The sequence below is a fragment of the Chaetura pelagica genome, unplaced genomic scaffold, assembly GCF_000747805.2.
Source record: "Chaetura pelagica isolate M959 unplaced genomic scaffold, ChaPel_1.0 scaffold63, whole genome shotgun sequence".
NCBI classification, from domain to species: Eukaryota; Metazoa; Chordata; class Aves; order Apodiformes; family Apodidae; genus Chaetura; species Chaetura pelagica.
Window position 1 is genome coordinate 2769963 of NW_009952896.1, and position 16427 is coordinate 2786389.

The following is a 16427-nucleotide window of genomic DNA, read 5'->3' on the forward strand; positions in this document are numbered from 1 at the left end:
GTAGAAGGGTATCAAGCACATCCTCTTGGTGAATCCATACAGACTACTCTGATGATCTTCTTGTCATTCATGTGCTTGGAAATGGTTTCCAGGACTGTATGCTCTACCAGGTTCTTGAAGATAGGAGGGTCATTTGGCTTCCTCTCATTCTCAGGCACCTCTCCCTATCACCTTGACAGAGGAAAGTGGTCATGAAATTATATCAGGCAGGATATATCAGGCAGGATATATCTTCCTTGCTTCAGACTTCTCCCTGGTCTCTGGGATCTGGCATTCCTAAATACAGGTCTTGCTAATAAAGTCTGAGGTGAAGAAGGCATGCAGGACCTCAGCCTGTGTCACTGGGACCCATTCATGGGACCATGTTCATTCATGCAGGCATCCTGACATTTTTTGTCTGAATTCTTGCTCAATGACATGGACTGCTCTTGAGCTTGGAGGCAGTGGTCATTGAACACTAACCAGCTTTCTTAGGCCTCTCTACCTTGCAGGGCCTGATACCATCAGACACTAACAATAAGAATTTGAAGAGGTTAAAGTCTGTTCTCTTGAAAACCAGCACTGTAATCTCACTTTTTGCCCTCCTCCCTACTCTTAAAATCCTGAACTCTACAACCTCATGGTCACTACAGCCAAAGCTGCCTTAGAACATCATATCCCTAATAAGCCTTTGCTTGTTTATGAGCATGAGGTCCAGCTGAGCACCTCTCTCTATTGCTAGAGTCAGGAAGTTATCACTGATGCTCTCTAAGAATGTCCTGGATTGATTATGCCCTGCTGTGTTACCCCTCCAGCAGACAGAGGGAACAAACTATAAATATATGTACATATATACATATATAGGTATATGTGTATATGACATTATAAACATGTATCTGAATCAGAGGTGCATGGACAATCAATTCCAGAACTTTGAAAATATGAAAGCTAGGAAAATTACAATTTAAGCATCATAATCTTTAATGGATTTCTGTAGTCCGCATGCTTACCTGTTTATTGCTTTTTGCCAAACAAAGCTCTTCAAAGTGGTTACACAAGACCCAGAACTGCATTTTAATGCAAGTCTGTCATTCAGAATGTAAAAATTAAGCCTAATGAGAGCAGCCCTAACATCCCTGTGGGATACTCCTTGAATGACTGAATTGAGACAATCCTGCAGTCCATAGTCTGTGTGAGTTATTTTTAGTATAACAATGTCTTCTGAGGATAGTTTTAGTGAGTCTAAAAATCTGAAAAGGTACAAGAGAAAAATTATTAACAGCCAGTATCTTTACAAACTATCTCAGAGAGTGCTGACTCCTTCAGTTCTTGGTTCAAATGAGAAGACAAAACATAAATTCCCTTAAAAAATTATTTTTTGTTAACCAATGATTTATCTTCCTTCCTCCTCCCCCATCTCCTCCAAAAAAAGAAAAACCAACAACATTAACAAACAACCCCATCACGTTTAAATCCTGAGCTTTTTTGGTTCTTTGGAAAAATGGCCCCTCTCAGAAAGTTACTTAAAAGGTTCTATATTCTATACACTGTTTGTAAAGAACTTTTCCTCCACGCTATTGAAAATGTTGGCCACTTGGACTATATAATTTTCCTGTTCTCTTTTTAGGAGACTGCTTGCCTTTTTTTTTTTCTAAGGGAACGTAAAATTAAAATGATTTATCTAATCAACAACTGCAAAGTTTACAATGGCTCAGAACCAGAATTTGTAGGACCCCTAAAAGGACACAAGCAAAAACTGAAAAATTGTCAAGATGGACAGATACAGATACAAGCATTTCGGTCCTATTAAATCATGAATCATCTAAAATGTTGAGTTCTGTACACAAAACAGTCTCAAAGTGAGAAATTATGCAAAACCAAAAGCTAACCAAAGGATGCAAAGGGAATTTTCTTCTTTATCTACCTTAATTCTAATTACTATAATTAATTAATTTTTTTTTAATTTAAATCCCCAAGGAAAGAAAGATAAGACAAAAAGTCAGTCATGCAACTATAAAGGGGAAAAAAGGCAGCTCCCTTAAGAACCCAAAATGACTGCAAGAAAACAGGGCCTACATAAATTGTTTGAAACAAGTCTGACCATCAAAAAATGTTGGATCAAGCTCTAGATTTCATGTATAGATATAATTTAGGTAAACATTAGCTGTGACAACAGATCTGCAGCGTCTTGGGATGTGATTCTTTAGGTTTAAAAGAACAGCATTCTCAAACCAGTAAAAACTTAAAAGTCCTGTTTGAAGTTGAAAACCTATTTAAACTTGATAGAATGCTAATTTCATTTCAATACATTGGGATTTAAAATCAAGATTAAATTGCTCACGTTTCTGCTTCCTTCTCATAATTTATCAGCTGCAATAGGTTTTTGATCCCATGGTACCATGACAGATTCCAAGCCATCTTTAGCATATCTGACACAGGTTTCATAGCCAAGCACTCAGAAGACAATGGCACCACAACAGTATTAGGGCTAACTACGTGATGAGCAGTGATCCTTACTGGGAGATGATACCTAAAACAAAACAAACAAACAAAAAGTATTTTTAAAAAGGTGTGGTTTGGGTTTTGTTTTTTTTCTTAATTAAATGCTCTTTAACCCACACATACCTTCTAACAACAGCAACAGGTAAACTGAAGGCAGGTAGGCCAGTATCATTGATGGTTATACCATCACCCCTGCAAGAGATGAAGTTATAGTTAGTACTCTCTATTTTAAGTGTCAATGTTTGAATTTCTACTAATGCTACACTTACTGTTTTCTTATTAATCAGATATAGCTGTGTGTTTTCCTCCATCTATCTCTCTCGTAACCCACTGCTGAGTAAGTCTTATTAATAAATGTTTATTTATGATTATGCAATATTAAAATCACACATATACGGAATATTTGTCACAGATGTACTGCCCATATTAATGAAATTAAAGATAACATACCAAAATACATACTTCTTTCCTTCTTCTAACAAAAAAAAGAGCAATATAATTCTTTTCAGTATATTTCAAGTGTGTGAATTCCAAAAGCTTTATTTTTTCTAATGTATATACAAATTTCAAATAACAAAGTTAAGGTCTGTTGTTTTAAGGACAACTACTATGCTTAAAAGCCAAAGTAAACAGAAGAATTCTAATTAAGTTAAAAATCACACCTAAAGATAGCAATATTTTTTCCTGTAGTTTCCATTTATGGAAAAGATGGATTACAAACCAATCAGGGTTTTTTGAATATTAAAGTAAATTTTAAATTAACACTGAGGTACAAAGAATTTATACTGCAAAAATATGTCATGTAGACCTACACAGCACACATCCCAAATACTGAAACAATTTGTTTGGCCTATGAACATGCAATTTTGCATATACAAAAGTTGGCAAACATAATTTGTTTGGAGATTTATATGAACTTATTTTTATTAAAACCTTAAATTTAGACTATAGAATATGCCACTAAATAACAGCTTTTTCATACCACATTTCTGTTCTTGCCACTTCATCAAACAACAAGAGACAAAGCAATACTGTAGCTTCAGTTAAAACATCACCGTTGTCTTGAAATATCAGGGCAACTGAAAAAAATGAAGATATTTTAAAATGTGTTAGGAAAACACTGACATTTAATAATGCATAGAAGGGCACCACTAAAAAAAAAACAACTGATCTCCACATCATTTTGCCACAACATGGGTAACATTAGCACACAATGACTTATCTTTTAAATATTAGACTCTGAGGTGATGCAAGGCCCTCAAGAAGGCTTTTGGTTAAATAACTAACTATATTTCATGCATTTCCTCTCCACACTTCTACCAAAGTCAAAGTAGAATCTTTACCTCTGAATAGCAAAAGCAGTAAAGATGATTGCTGTGCTAGAGACAGACGAACAATGGGATCAGCATATACAAGTTTGCGTAAGAGCGTCAGACATGGTAACACTATGGATTCCATAAGCTGCAGGAACAAACAAAAAATTAAATAGAGATAACAACTTGCATAATCTATTACGAGATTCTTAATACAAACTGTCATGCTATGAAGGAAAGCATTCCACCATTTATAGTAGAGAAATCTAGAACTTTCTTAGACAGGCACATGTCACCCAGATGTACATTGAATATTCATTAGAAAATATTTATTCCCTTCTGGTTTTATTTTATTAGCCATTGAGGTTCACTTTATTGGTCTCTGGTATCACAACACAATTAAAAGGTTTTGTTCCAAAATACATATTTTTAAGGAGCATATATGTGAGCTGGAGGTTTTAAAAAAAAAATCGCAAATGTTTACAACCATTTAAGCTTACTTTGTGATGAAACACATTAAAAATCTGAAGAACACAGTATTTCTACAGCTGGGTTTCAGTGGTTTACAAAAGTACTTGTGTTCAATCTGTCATAAACTGGTCTAAATTACCATTACTGAAGAAAAATGTCATTTTCATTAATTTGACAAGTAAGAGGAATTCCACTAAGTATCAAGGAGTTCCTTTCTCTTGTATATTTTGGGTACAAAAGTCACTACTACATAAAAATCCTCTTGGTTTCATAAAATAGGTCAAGGTTTGGACTATTGGACTACTATAACAACACTATGCTAGCAAATGAAGAAATATTTATCCAGTAAAGTGTTGCTGAGCAACTTATAGCCTGAATAAGCTTGCATAAAATTTTTTCAAATAATGTATTTCAGAAAAACTCAAGCATTAGACATATTATAAAAACAGAAAGCTTGGTCATCTACAAATATACACTCAACTCTAATTGTAGTCGTATCTCCTCAGCCTTTCACTCATGTGATGATTTTCCATTGGTCAGAAAATTACTTATACCTGAAGCTCAATCCAACATGTAGACTCCAATTTACCATAACATCTCCTAATGTTTAATTATAATTTGCTTCAGGGCTTAAAGTCATAGACTATGATGTACAATATAACACTTTTTTTTTTTTTTAAGGTCATTACAATTTTTTTTTGGTCCCTACAGAAAAAGCTCCAGAAAAGTTCTGACATACTTCTGAACCACACCAAACAGTTCTCTAATTATTCTCATAGGTAGCCAAAGCAATCTTCTTTCATCAAGATAATCTTAGCATTATCAGAAACATAACAAACAAAATACATATTGCGATTACAACTGCTAAACGTTTGTGTTCTGTGCAGAAACAATGCATGAATATTAGTGTTATACAAGCAGATAAAGGCAACTTTTGTTACTGTCATGGTGTGTGATACTTGCAGAAGAACTTGGAACAATAGTTTTACCTTGCCATCCACGTGTACACATTCATTAAGGTAAGTCAAAATCCTTTCTATCACACCTAACTTTTTCACAATGCCATGCATTTTGGTATCTGCAGAAAAAACAACGGATTGTAAGAATCACTGGTTCTGCACCAATTTATTATTTAACTTCTTTCTGCAAGATCACAAACTCTTAGAAACATAGAATCATTTTGGTTGGAAAATACCCTCAAGATCATCAAGACAATTCATTAACTGCCAAGTCCTCCACTATACTATGTCCCTAAGCACCACACCTACATTTCTTATTAATATCTCCAGGGATGGTGACTCAACCACTACCAAGGGCAGCCTGTTCCAGTGCCTGGAACCAACCCTTTTGCTGATGAAATTTCTCCCAATATCCAATCTAAACCTCCCCTGGTTGCAATCTGAGGCTATTTCCTCTTGTCCTATTTCTTCTTCCTTGGGAGAAGACAGTGACCCCCACCTTACGACACCCTCATTTCAGGTAGTTGTAAAGAGCTATATGTTCTCCCCTAAGACTTCTTTCCTCCAGGCTACACAACCCCAGTTCTCTCAGCCATTTTTCATAAGACTTTTCCTCTAGACTCTACCAGCTTCGTTCTCCTTCTTTGGACATGCTCCAACACTTTGGTGTCTTTCTGGTAGCGAGAGGCCCAGAACTGAACATAGTACTCGAGGTGCGAAACTGCAAGTTAATGCAATGATCTGCACATTAATACATTTCTGAAAAATTTTACCTTCTAAAATGATAGCTAGCTGTTCGGCTGCAGACTTCTGCAAAACTAGGTCAACAGCATCAGAAGTCAAGATGTCATACAGCTTCTCAACAGTTTCTGCCTAGAAGTAAAGCTGTGTTAGATCTAAATCCAATATACTATTATGAAATAAGGTAACCAGCCACATTTCCTATGAGAAAGTAGAAAATAATAAAGCTCTACATACCTCACTACAATGTATTTGATTAGATTACACATGCATGTAATAAGAAAGGGTTAGGTTATAATCTTTTTAAAACAAATCTCTAATAATACCTTCAGAATACAACAAGACAATAGTTTCTAATGTGCAATAGAAGTAGCTTTCTAACAAATAATGCTTCATTTATGCAGGACTACAGAAAGCTCAACATTACACAGGAATGCTAGGATGTATTTCTAAGTCTGTGAAAGGGACTGACTTTTTATTGGTAATAGGCCTAGAGAAATTTAAATAATCCAACATATCCATGTAAATTTCAAGTCTTAACTTTTCGAAGGAAGTCGGGGAAGAGTATAAAGTGTACAACGACTTCCAAAATACTTTTTTCAGAGGGGAGGCATTGTAGCATTTAACATCTTGCTGTCGATTTGAAAGCACCGAGAGTAAAGAAGAAAGGAGGGGACTTGATAAAAAAAGGCCAAGCCAAAAAGGTTTAAATTTCCCCATAGGTCGAATACTTGTGATTTGTTTTTCACTTTGCAAAACCAGCAATATTAAGAAAACAATGACATAAAATAATGATGTTTTAGACTCTTTCATATTAAAAATAATTTGTGCCTTTTTCAGTAAAAATTTATATTGTAGGCAAAAAAAAAGCTCTATGAGAGAAAAATAAGACTCTACACCCCTGCACAATTATATTGCTGTAAACAGAGCAGGCCTGTGCTCTTGATACTGAAGTTAAGTCTTGCTGTTAACTTCTTTCCTGACAGAAAAAAAAACCAGAAGGAATTATTTTCTTATTGTTCCATATGGTAGCACAAAATCTACTGCTTAAGTTTACACTGAATTAATATATCAACAGATTTTTTTTTATGAAGCAAACCGATTTGTAAGAAACATTGCAGGCTTCAGAAAGTCATAATTTCAAAGAATGAGCAGGTTGAAGTGCTGATCAATGATACAATATTTAGACAGTTTACTCACCTTAATTATTGACTCTGTTTTATCATCCAATTTCAGCTCAATAGCTCTTTCAATAATAAATAAGTTTGAAATACTGGAAAGCACACTAGCATGTATATGTGGGCGTTTCAGATTTGCCCCTTCTTCATTCAAAAGATGAAATGTTAAATGTTTAAGTGCCATAGAACGAACCCTACAGGAGGAAACAATTTAAATAAATATATAAATTCCTCATATTGGAAAACTTTAGCTGTACAGTTAAAAAATGATTAGTTTATTAAATTAATACAGTCAGGGGAAGTATTTACTCAGCTGAATATTGCTTAATCTACCTTTCAAATCAGTCCAGTGCATAATAATAAATTGTTTTTTTAGGTTAGACATTTTTGTCAAAGTTACATGACATACTGAAATGCTACATGGCATTACTTACAACTGCTTTTTTGAGAAGAGAAGGCGTAGAGCAGCTCGTAGTCTAGTAGTTCTAGGGAGAATACCATCTCCTTTGTCAGATGCTGTTTCACTCAAAGTGAGAATACAGTTACCTAGTGTATCTTTTGTATCCGCATAACCCTAAAACGAAAAACAAACAGAAATTTCCAAAATTTAAAAGCATCTGCTAACTAATTCAGCAAATTACAACAGTTAATTCCATTTTTAGGGGTTAAAGGAAGGTAAGGAGCAACACCCCCAAAAGCCCCAAAAACTAGTCAGCTTGGAGAAAGCATTACATTTCTGCAGATTAATATTCCTCTGCTAAACAATTTTTCAAAATTAATAAATGATTGATTTTTACATGATGAAGAGGTACTTTGACCTGAAGCTTTACCCTTATCTGTTAGCATGATGCTGCTCTATAAGATCAGTTTCCATTTCAAATTCAGTCCCTACAAGAAAATTACTTCGTAACATTAAATCCTGTATTTTTTTCAGATATTTAGTCAAAGCACGTTCACACACAACCAAGACAAATCCCAATCAGTTACTGCAAATATTTAAATAGAACATTAAAATACAGGGCATTTTATATACATCTAGCCTCTGGTATGCTCTGCTTAAGTATCTATTCAATGCAGCCACCACAAAAATGAGTGGGGTAAATTCTTGCTCACATGTTTAGCCTGCAGCTTATATTAAACCCTCACCTACCTAATCTTTAATATCAAAGGAAGATATGTATGTGGCTAACACAGAACAGCTGACATTACCGGACAAGAAACCTCTGAAGTAACCTTCGTCCCACCACCTTCAAGTTCTTGGTGTTTTTCCTCTGCATATGATTTTTCTCTCTGGCCCATCTCACAATTTCTCCCATTTTTGTTTTGGTTTTTGTAAGGACTTAAGTTATATAGGCATTTTATTCAGCTTATGGGAAATCCAAGATGCAGTCAATGAATTAATATATAGCAGTGATACCAGTAAGTCGGTATAGTTACCAAAAGTTATATTTTGGGGAGAAGAAAAGACAAAAAGTATACTTAGATGTATACTTCTAGTTAAATAAAAGACAGAAGGCAAAAAACCCAAGACATCAGGAAAAGCAGGTATCAGATAGGTGCAGCAAAATATCCAACCAGGAATACTATAAGCAGATCACAGAAGGGAAATTCTAGTACTAAAAAAAAAAAAAACACAAACAAAAAAAAACACACACACACAAAAAAAAACCAAAACCAATAATAAATTTGGATGAAGCATTTAGGCTGAAAGTCAGACTGAGAAAGGCAAAAGCTCCCACTAGATCTAGCCAAGAGTAAACATTGTTTAAATATTGTAACAGATATGTAGACAAAGATCTAAGGATGATACTAACTATTGATTCTTCTAGTAGTATTGGAAACACCAAATCAAAAAACAAACATCAAAATATACAAAAAAACCCAGCTTAGACCTATTGCTATTTCCTGAGTGCACACTTGAGCAGAAAACAATATAACCATTACAGAGGAGTTATAATTTTTAAATTTAATATATGGGGGACATTATAATAATTATTAACTATTTTTAAAAGCATGCCATGTTTTAATCTATACTTGAATTATCCACTCATATCTTCAAAACATTTAAGTCCTAGTCAATACTTGACAATTTTTCCTATAGCACTTCAAAGTTTCACATTCTAATAATATCACTCCAAAATTTGTCTATAAAATCAAAGTAGTAACTTTGATTAGCATTAGGACCCCTGAAAATCATTTCTCCATTTGACAGCGAACAAAATACGTCTGTAGCTATATTACCATTAATCTATCTTCCACCTGACAGCTAGGTGAATGTTGTTTGTTGCTCAACATGACAGGGTTGCTGTTTGTGTGATTTCATCAAATTCAGATTAAAGCATTTAGAAATACCTGTAAAACAGGAATGATAGGACAGAGTGCCTCAATAAACTTGTTCCAAGTCAATACTGCCATTACTAATCGTCCCTGCAATAGATGTATCAGAATGGCCTTGGCTGTAGAGTTCACCTGCTCAACAACAAAGAAAACAATTGAATGCAACCACTGATGTGTCCATAACAGTTTGTCACTCCAGTAACTGAAAATGTTAAATAAAAACATCTCAAAGTCCATCTACAGACAAAACACTGGCACTGCAGAATTGTACTTTAAAATTGTCACTCATCAGACATTAAGTTGTTAATAAAGCCTCTTAGAAAAAAACCCACAAATAGTTATGCCTAAATAACATCCAATCATTTTCCCCTTCAGACTCTGGTTTGTCTTCTCTGAAATAAATAATTACTTAAACTTACACACCTATTTGCTCCTCTTTCCTGACCCTGCATTTTTTTGACATTTCATTCCCAGTCTTTATTATATGCTTCTGAAGATAGAGGAAGAAGAGAGACTTAAAGCCTATTAAATTGCCATTTCACTTTATTGAGGAAACAATCAAACTAAGAAGGTTACCGAATATTTTAAATTGCACATTAATTCATCTGAAGCTTTAAATCCAAAAGGAAACAAAGTATAATTGTACTGCATTAATTTACCCTGTATACAGTATACAAAAATCTTTAACCCAATCTTGGAACAAAGGTTTTTCTCAATTTCTGCTCATTGTCACATGCCTGAGAGACTAACCTGATGCTTTATGAAAACATAAGTAGCAGATACACATACAAGAAGTAAAAATTCAAAACAAACAAACAAAAACTTGGACATTGTTATTCATTATATATTTTGTTAGAAGAATAATAATTTATTATAAGGTAGAGAACAAAACAAGATAATTTTCTAAAAATTCATTCTCTATCTCAACAATATTTTAAAATTCAGTGTCAATTGGAGTCTATTTGCTAATCTTGACCAAACACTAAAAAAGAAAATTGGCAGTACTTTCAATAAAGTATCCAAAGGAGTATTTAAAAAAAAAAAAAAAGCTTTACATTTTTTAATTTTTTTTAAATTTTTTTTTTTAGAAGCAATAAATTACATACAAAATATGAATTCCAAAGACATTTTACCTTTCCATTATAAATGCTAACAGCTAAGAAAAATCACTTCTAAATAGAATTGTGCACAGTACTGTGTTAAAAAAAAATAAATCTCATTTCAGGGAATTAGTTAAAATAAATAAATAAAAATTTGTTACCAATGTTCTTTCCCTTCTGCCACAGTGCCCTCATAGATCAGACAGAACGTTGTTACAAATAATCTAATTTTTCTTACTCTTAGAATTTGCTGCTTAGCTGTATATGTAAGCTAGGAAATAGTGGATATATGATAAATATTCTATTCTATAATACCATAAAATACTTATATAACGCTCAGGTAATTAAATTTAAACACAAATGTGTTTGTAGTGATGAAATACACTTTTATAGCAAAGACACTGCAGATTCAAAAATGCCTTTTTGCACACTTTTCAGAGATCATCCCTGAAAAGTAGAAAAAACCAGAAAGCTGCTTGGAAGAAAAGGATCTGGGGGTGCTGGTTGACAGCCGGATGAACATGAGCAGTGTGCCCAGGTGGCCAAGAAGGCCAACAGCATCCTGGCCTGCATCAGGAATAGCAGGTCCACAAGAGTAGAGGTGATCATACTCAGCACCAGTGAGGCCACATGTTGAATACTATGTTCAGTTCCAGGTCCCTCAGTACTGGAAGGACATGGAGGTGCTAGAGTGTGTCCAGAGCAGAGCTACCAAGCTGGTAAAGGGTCTAGCGAACAAGTCATACGAGGAGCAGCTGAGTGAACTAAGAATGTTTAGTTTGGAGAAGAGAAGGAAGGTTTGGACTGGATATTAGGAAGAATTTCTTTACGGAAAGTGGTTAGGCACTGGAACAGGCTGCCCAGGGAGGGGGCTGCTGGGTCATCCTTGGAGGTACTCAAGCAATATGTAGATGAGGCACTTCAGGGCATGCTCTGGTGGCCCAGGTTGTGTTTATGATTGAACTCCGTGATCTCAGAGTTCCTTTCCAACCATGAAGGTACTGTGATTCTGTGAACCCACCTTTACAAAGGCTTCCATAAATGTAAAGCATGATATGTTCTATTTCATCATATGTACATTAAGGCTGAATATATTACAGGAAAAGCTTACTTAATTTTTCATTGGTATTTATTATATTTAATAGCATCCTATGCATAGAACATCACTATGTTTCTGAATTCTTCATAAAAACAATCTTCACATTTACTACAACTTCACTCCTTGTGTAGCTTTTCTATATACAAGAAACAGTATGTAGTTAATACTTCAGGTATGCCTCAGACCACCATGGAAAATATCAACATTTACTTTGCATAGACATCAACTTATAAATATAGCTACTAAACACAGTACCTCATTCTTAGCTTCCGGAAGGCCAAACGTACAGATTTCATATAAAACTTTTGGATGAAGAAGGAAATGTATTCCTTGGCAGATTGAAGAAACAGGCTTCACAACATTATGAATACCTAAACAGTCCTTCAGTAAAAATATAGTTGGTGAGTTTTAAAATTCAAGATATTCTCCACTACTACATCTTGTTTTATAGACTGTCTGAAGTTGTCAACCAGTGAAAGACTTTCTCCCAGAAGTTTGGAAGAGTGTAGTTCTGAAAGATAAACTTTGCAGCCCTAAAATAAACAGTATTTATAGATAGCTTACTGAAAATTCTTGTTGCTACACAGGACTAAGAAAAACAAAATAATTTTTATTTATTTTACATAATAGTGAAAATAAATAGACAAACTTTATATGTTGTTTAGTATTACATTTAAAAAAGCAAAAGGCAGGTAAAAATCTCACAAAAAGATGCAAGCTTCATTCAGCAGAGATAAAGGTTTTTTTGTGAAAGACTAGCTCAAGCATCTTTGTACATTCTTGAGTTGTGCTATAAGCACAGTAGGTTTAGCTAATGCCCACTTTAGAAAATACGAATTATGGCAAAGTATTATTTCAAAATAGAGAAGTGATTTTTATTTTCTGAGCCAGTTTTACTGAATACTTAATATTACCTGATGAATACGAGATTTTCTTTCTTAATAGAGTACAGACATATCTGGGAAGTTCATACCCTTTATCCTGTAGGATATCTTTATAAAAAGCTAAGGCAGTGACCAAATATCCATATAAACTAAAAACAAAACCTAAACAAACCCCCAAAACAAGAGCAACAAAATTAATGTCTTAAAACTATGAGTAGATAAAAGAACTTAGAAGTTCTTAAACATAACCCAAGCTTTTTATATACAAGAAAAACAATATATAAGGTGTAAGCAATTCAAGCACAATCTACATACAGCATTTTCTTTTGAAAGTGTCAGTATTTTATTAACATTTTACTGTTTTGATTTTCCTTTGGTAAACATCCTCACAAAGTGAAAAATTGCTATGAAGGGAATAGAATCTGTCCTCAAGGAGAGGGCCCATGTGAACCTTATGAACTTCAACAAGTACAAGGTCCTGCACCTGGATCAAAGCAATCCCCAGTATTAATATAAGCTAGATGATAGACTGAGAGTAGCCCCATGGAGAAGGACATGGGGGTACTGTTGGATAAAAAGCTGAACATGAGCTGGTAATATGTGCCTTTAGTCCAGAAAGCCGACCACATCCTGGGCTGCATCTAAAGAAGCGTGGCCAGCAGGTCAAGGGAGGTGATTCTCCCTCTTTATTCCACTCTTGTGAGACCCCCCACATGGTACTGTGTCCAGTTCTGGAGTCCTCAGTACAAGAAAGACATGGACCTGTTGGAGCAGGTCCAGAGGAGGGCCACAAAAACGATCAGAGGGATAGAACACCTCTCCTATAAGGAAAGGCTGAAAGAGTTGAGCTTGGTCAGTCTGAAAAAGAGAAGGCTCCAGAAGGACCCTGTGGAAGCTCTTCAATACCTAAAGGGGGCCTGTAAGCAAGATGGGGAGAAACATTTTAGCAAGGCCTGTAACAACAGGTTTTAAATGGTTTTAAACTAAAAGAGGGTAGATTTAGAGTAGATATAAGGCAGGCATGTTTTACAGTGAGATTGGTGAAACGCTGGAGCAGGTTTCCAGGGGGGGTGTAGATGCCCCATCCCTAGAAACTTTCATGGTGACGTTTGATGGGGCTCTGAGCAACCTGATCTAGTTAAAGAGGGAGCTGGACTAGATGGGTCTTTAAAGGTCTCAGCTCAAACGAGCCTGTGATTCTATAAAACTCATTTCAGGAAAGAAGCAAAACTGAACAACTGAATTATTTTTCAAAAGCAAAATTAAATATAAATATTTCTGTATAACTGCAGAAAACAAACAAACAAAAAACATTAAAAATATTCCAGCATTAGTAAGAAACCTTTTTAAAGAATAACATTGTCAGTCCTTGTTTTCCCTTTACAGATGCTCTCATTCTGAAGTGCAGTGCCTCAAGTAGAACCTAACCCAGTAAATTTAACACCAAACGTATGCCAGTAAACTGAAAGCACAACCCCATACAGACTGAACAGAATGTAACACCATAAAGAGAATTTGCATTAAAAATGCTTTTAAATGAGGAAATTGTGTAATATGCATTATTTAGCACAACACAAATAGCACTGAATAAGCATTAGTTCTAACCTTAACCACTTCCAAGCAGCAATGATAGGCTTCAGTTTTTATATTCAGCATAGGATGAGATAATAGATGGAGAAGCACCTTCTGACCCTCAGCCTGGAGCAATGAGTTAGCCTCGGCAGACTTCCAACTAAAAATGAAAAATAACTAATTCATTATTTATTTTACAGTACCAAAGATGTCTAGAAAAATTTTCCTTTTAAGTCTCAGGATAATGTCTGACAAATACTTCCTGAACAGATATAAGTCCTTAAAAATGAGTTGACAGACAAAAGCTCAGAGATGACAATCTGTTTGCCAAAACCATATTATAAATCTTTGTTTGTACATCTATTTATTTTTTTAATACATGTAGATAATCAAATACCATAGTTTTAAAAAATTAATCACAGTTAGAAGCCTGGAAAAAAATTATGATAGTCTGAAAAAATGAACTTCTAATGAGCTTCAATAGGCTCCCTGGATTATGGTATTTGATTATGAAAAAATACACATGCTTTAGTATTATATGCAATTGGAATTGTTCTATTACTCTTTCAGGCAACAGGAAATTCACTTCAGTTTTTGAACTAATTATAAATGCTAAAAGCATTAGGAGACTGAAAAGTGTTTTGACATTCCATAATTTAAAAACATATAGAGAGCTCTTAAATGTAGTTTGCTTTGAAAAAAATCCCTAAAGTCAAATTCTAAGTATAAAATTAACATTTTTTTATTTCTAATTAAGTGTTCAATACAGAACATTTCCAGGCACCACAGGGTAACTTAGATTCTCTAACTAGAGACATGAAAAATCTAAGTAGTAATAAAAACATGCTGTTTAATAAATGAGAAGCCTTACTCTAATTACAGCATCTACAATAAAGTAAGACCTCTAGGATTTCTGAAAGTAAAATTTAAAAGTTAACCAATACACTCAGAACAAAGGAATTTTTAAAAAGTTTGAAAGGCAGGTCAAAATGGTTTAAGACTCTTTCTTTGTAAATCACATAGTAACTTTATATGCAAAAATCATAAAAGCTTATCCATAGAAAAATAATAAAGTGTTAGGGGCTTTAGCATCTGAAATTCAATTTTCAAGAAATCTACCACAAAATGACACAAATTACTTAGAAGAGACTTTTCAATTACTAAAACAGTTGTTCAAACATAGAGAATAAAAAAAAATAAATAAAAAATTAAGCTTCTACTTGAGAAACTTTATCCATAAGAAAATATTATATTTTATCAAGTAAGAGTTTTAAATAGTACTCACATATTTGAGCATATGTGAATGCATTCCTGAAGCAAGGGAAAGTGTTGATGGTAGGGCAGACTACTCAAGGCCTGACCTGCCAATTCTACCAGTTCAGAAAGATTCTTGTCTCCCTGAGAGGTAAAATTAAGACGAAAAAAAGTACCAGCATTTGTAATATTAAAAGTATACAATGTTATTACATAATCTTGCAGAATTTATCATTATTTAATACATCTACTAACTAGGGTTTGATTCAGACTTTTACAAAGAAGTTTAAATTAACCTGATGAACAAACTCTGTAGATGTCAAATATATTTTAGAACCTACTCCTGGGAGCTGAAAACCCTTCAGCTGTTTAATCCAATTAAACATCTGTTAAACTCAATAGGAGTAATGTATAACACTTCATAGCATGAACACTATAACTATTCAAAACACTTTCCAAAATGCTCAAGAATAGATTAATCTTTGAAGAATTTATGCTTTTAAGCAAATTATTATTTTTTAAATTGATATGCACGTTATGTGAGGAGAGTATAATAAAAGACTTAACCACTAAACTTTCAACAATTCGCTGTTAATAATGAAGAGCAGGTTTGTTGTTTTTTTTTAATTTAAGTACATACATCTTTATACTTCTTGTTACCAAATATGTTAATCATGAGCCATTTAAATTTGATGTAGTTAACTTCATTGTAAACACTAATTTATAAATAAACTAATGTTTCTATTAATTCAGAATCTGCCTATATAAAGGATAGATTAACTGAGATTTAAGATAGCACAACATTTGTATTCCACAATTCTATTCATTTATTTTGGTATCAATGGAGCAAGAATTTTGTGCAATTACTTGTCCATTTGGATAATGGAGAAAAGTACTTCTGTATCATGCTAGAATTCAACTAATAAAGCAAAGCATATTAGTTGTCTTCACAACAAAGTGAAACACGCAAATCTCACACTGACTAGAAGTATTCATTTATTAGAGCTACAACAACCAAGTAGTAGGGAATTAAATTTT

The 16427-nt window shown here is 34.0% G+C and overlaps 1 protein-coding gene across 1 annotated transcript in view; it reads right to left on the reverse strand.

Moving 5' to 3' along the window:
* RTTN (rotatin) overlaps positions 1-16427 on the reverse strand; it is an 84740-nt gene that overhangs the window by 45467 nt on the left and 22846 nt on the right. The window contains 13 exon segments of the mRNA XM_009995636.1: positions 990-1229; positions 2321-2509; positions 2605-2673; positions 3443-3560; positions 3825-3942; positions 5255-5343; positions 5998-6097; positions 7166-7337; positions 7578-7717; positions 9496-9612; positions 11935-12060; positions 14169-14295; positions 15421-15533. Of these exon segments, the coding sequence (XP_009993938.1) occupies positions 990-1229; positions 2321-2509; positions 2605-2673; positions 3443-3560; positions 3825-3942; positions 5255-5343; positions 5998-6097; positions 7166-7337; positions 7578-7717; positions 9496-9612; positions 11935-12060; positions 14169-14295; positions 15421-15533 (1718 nt within the window).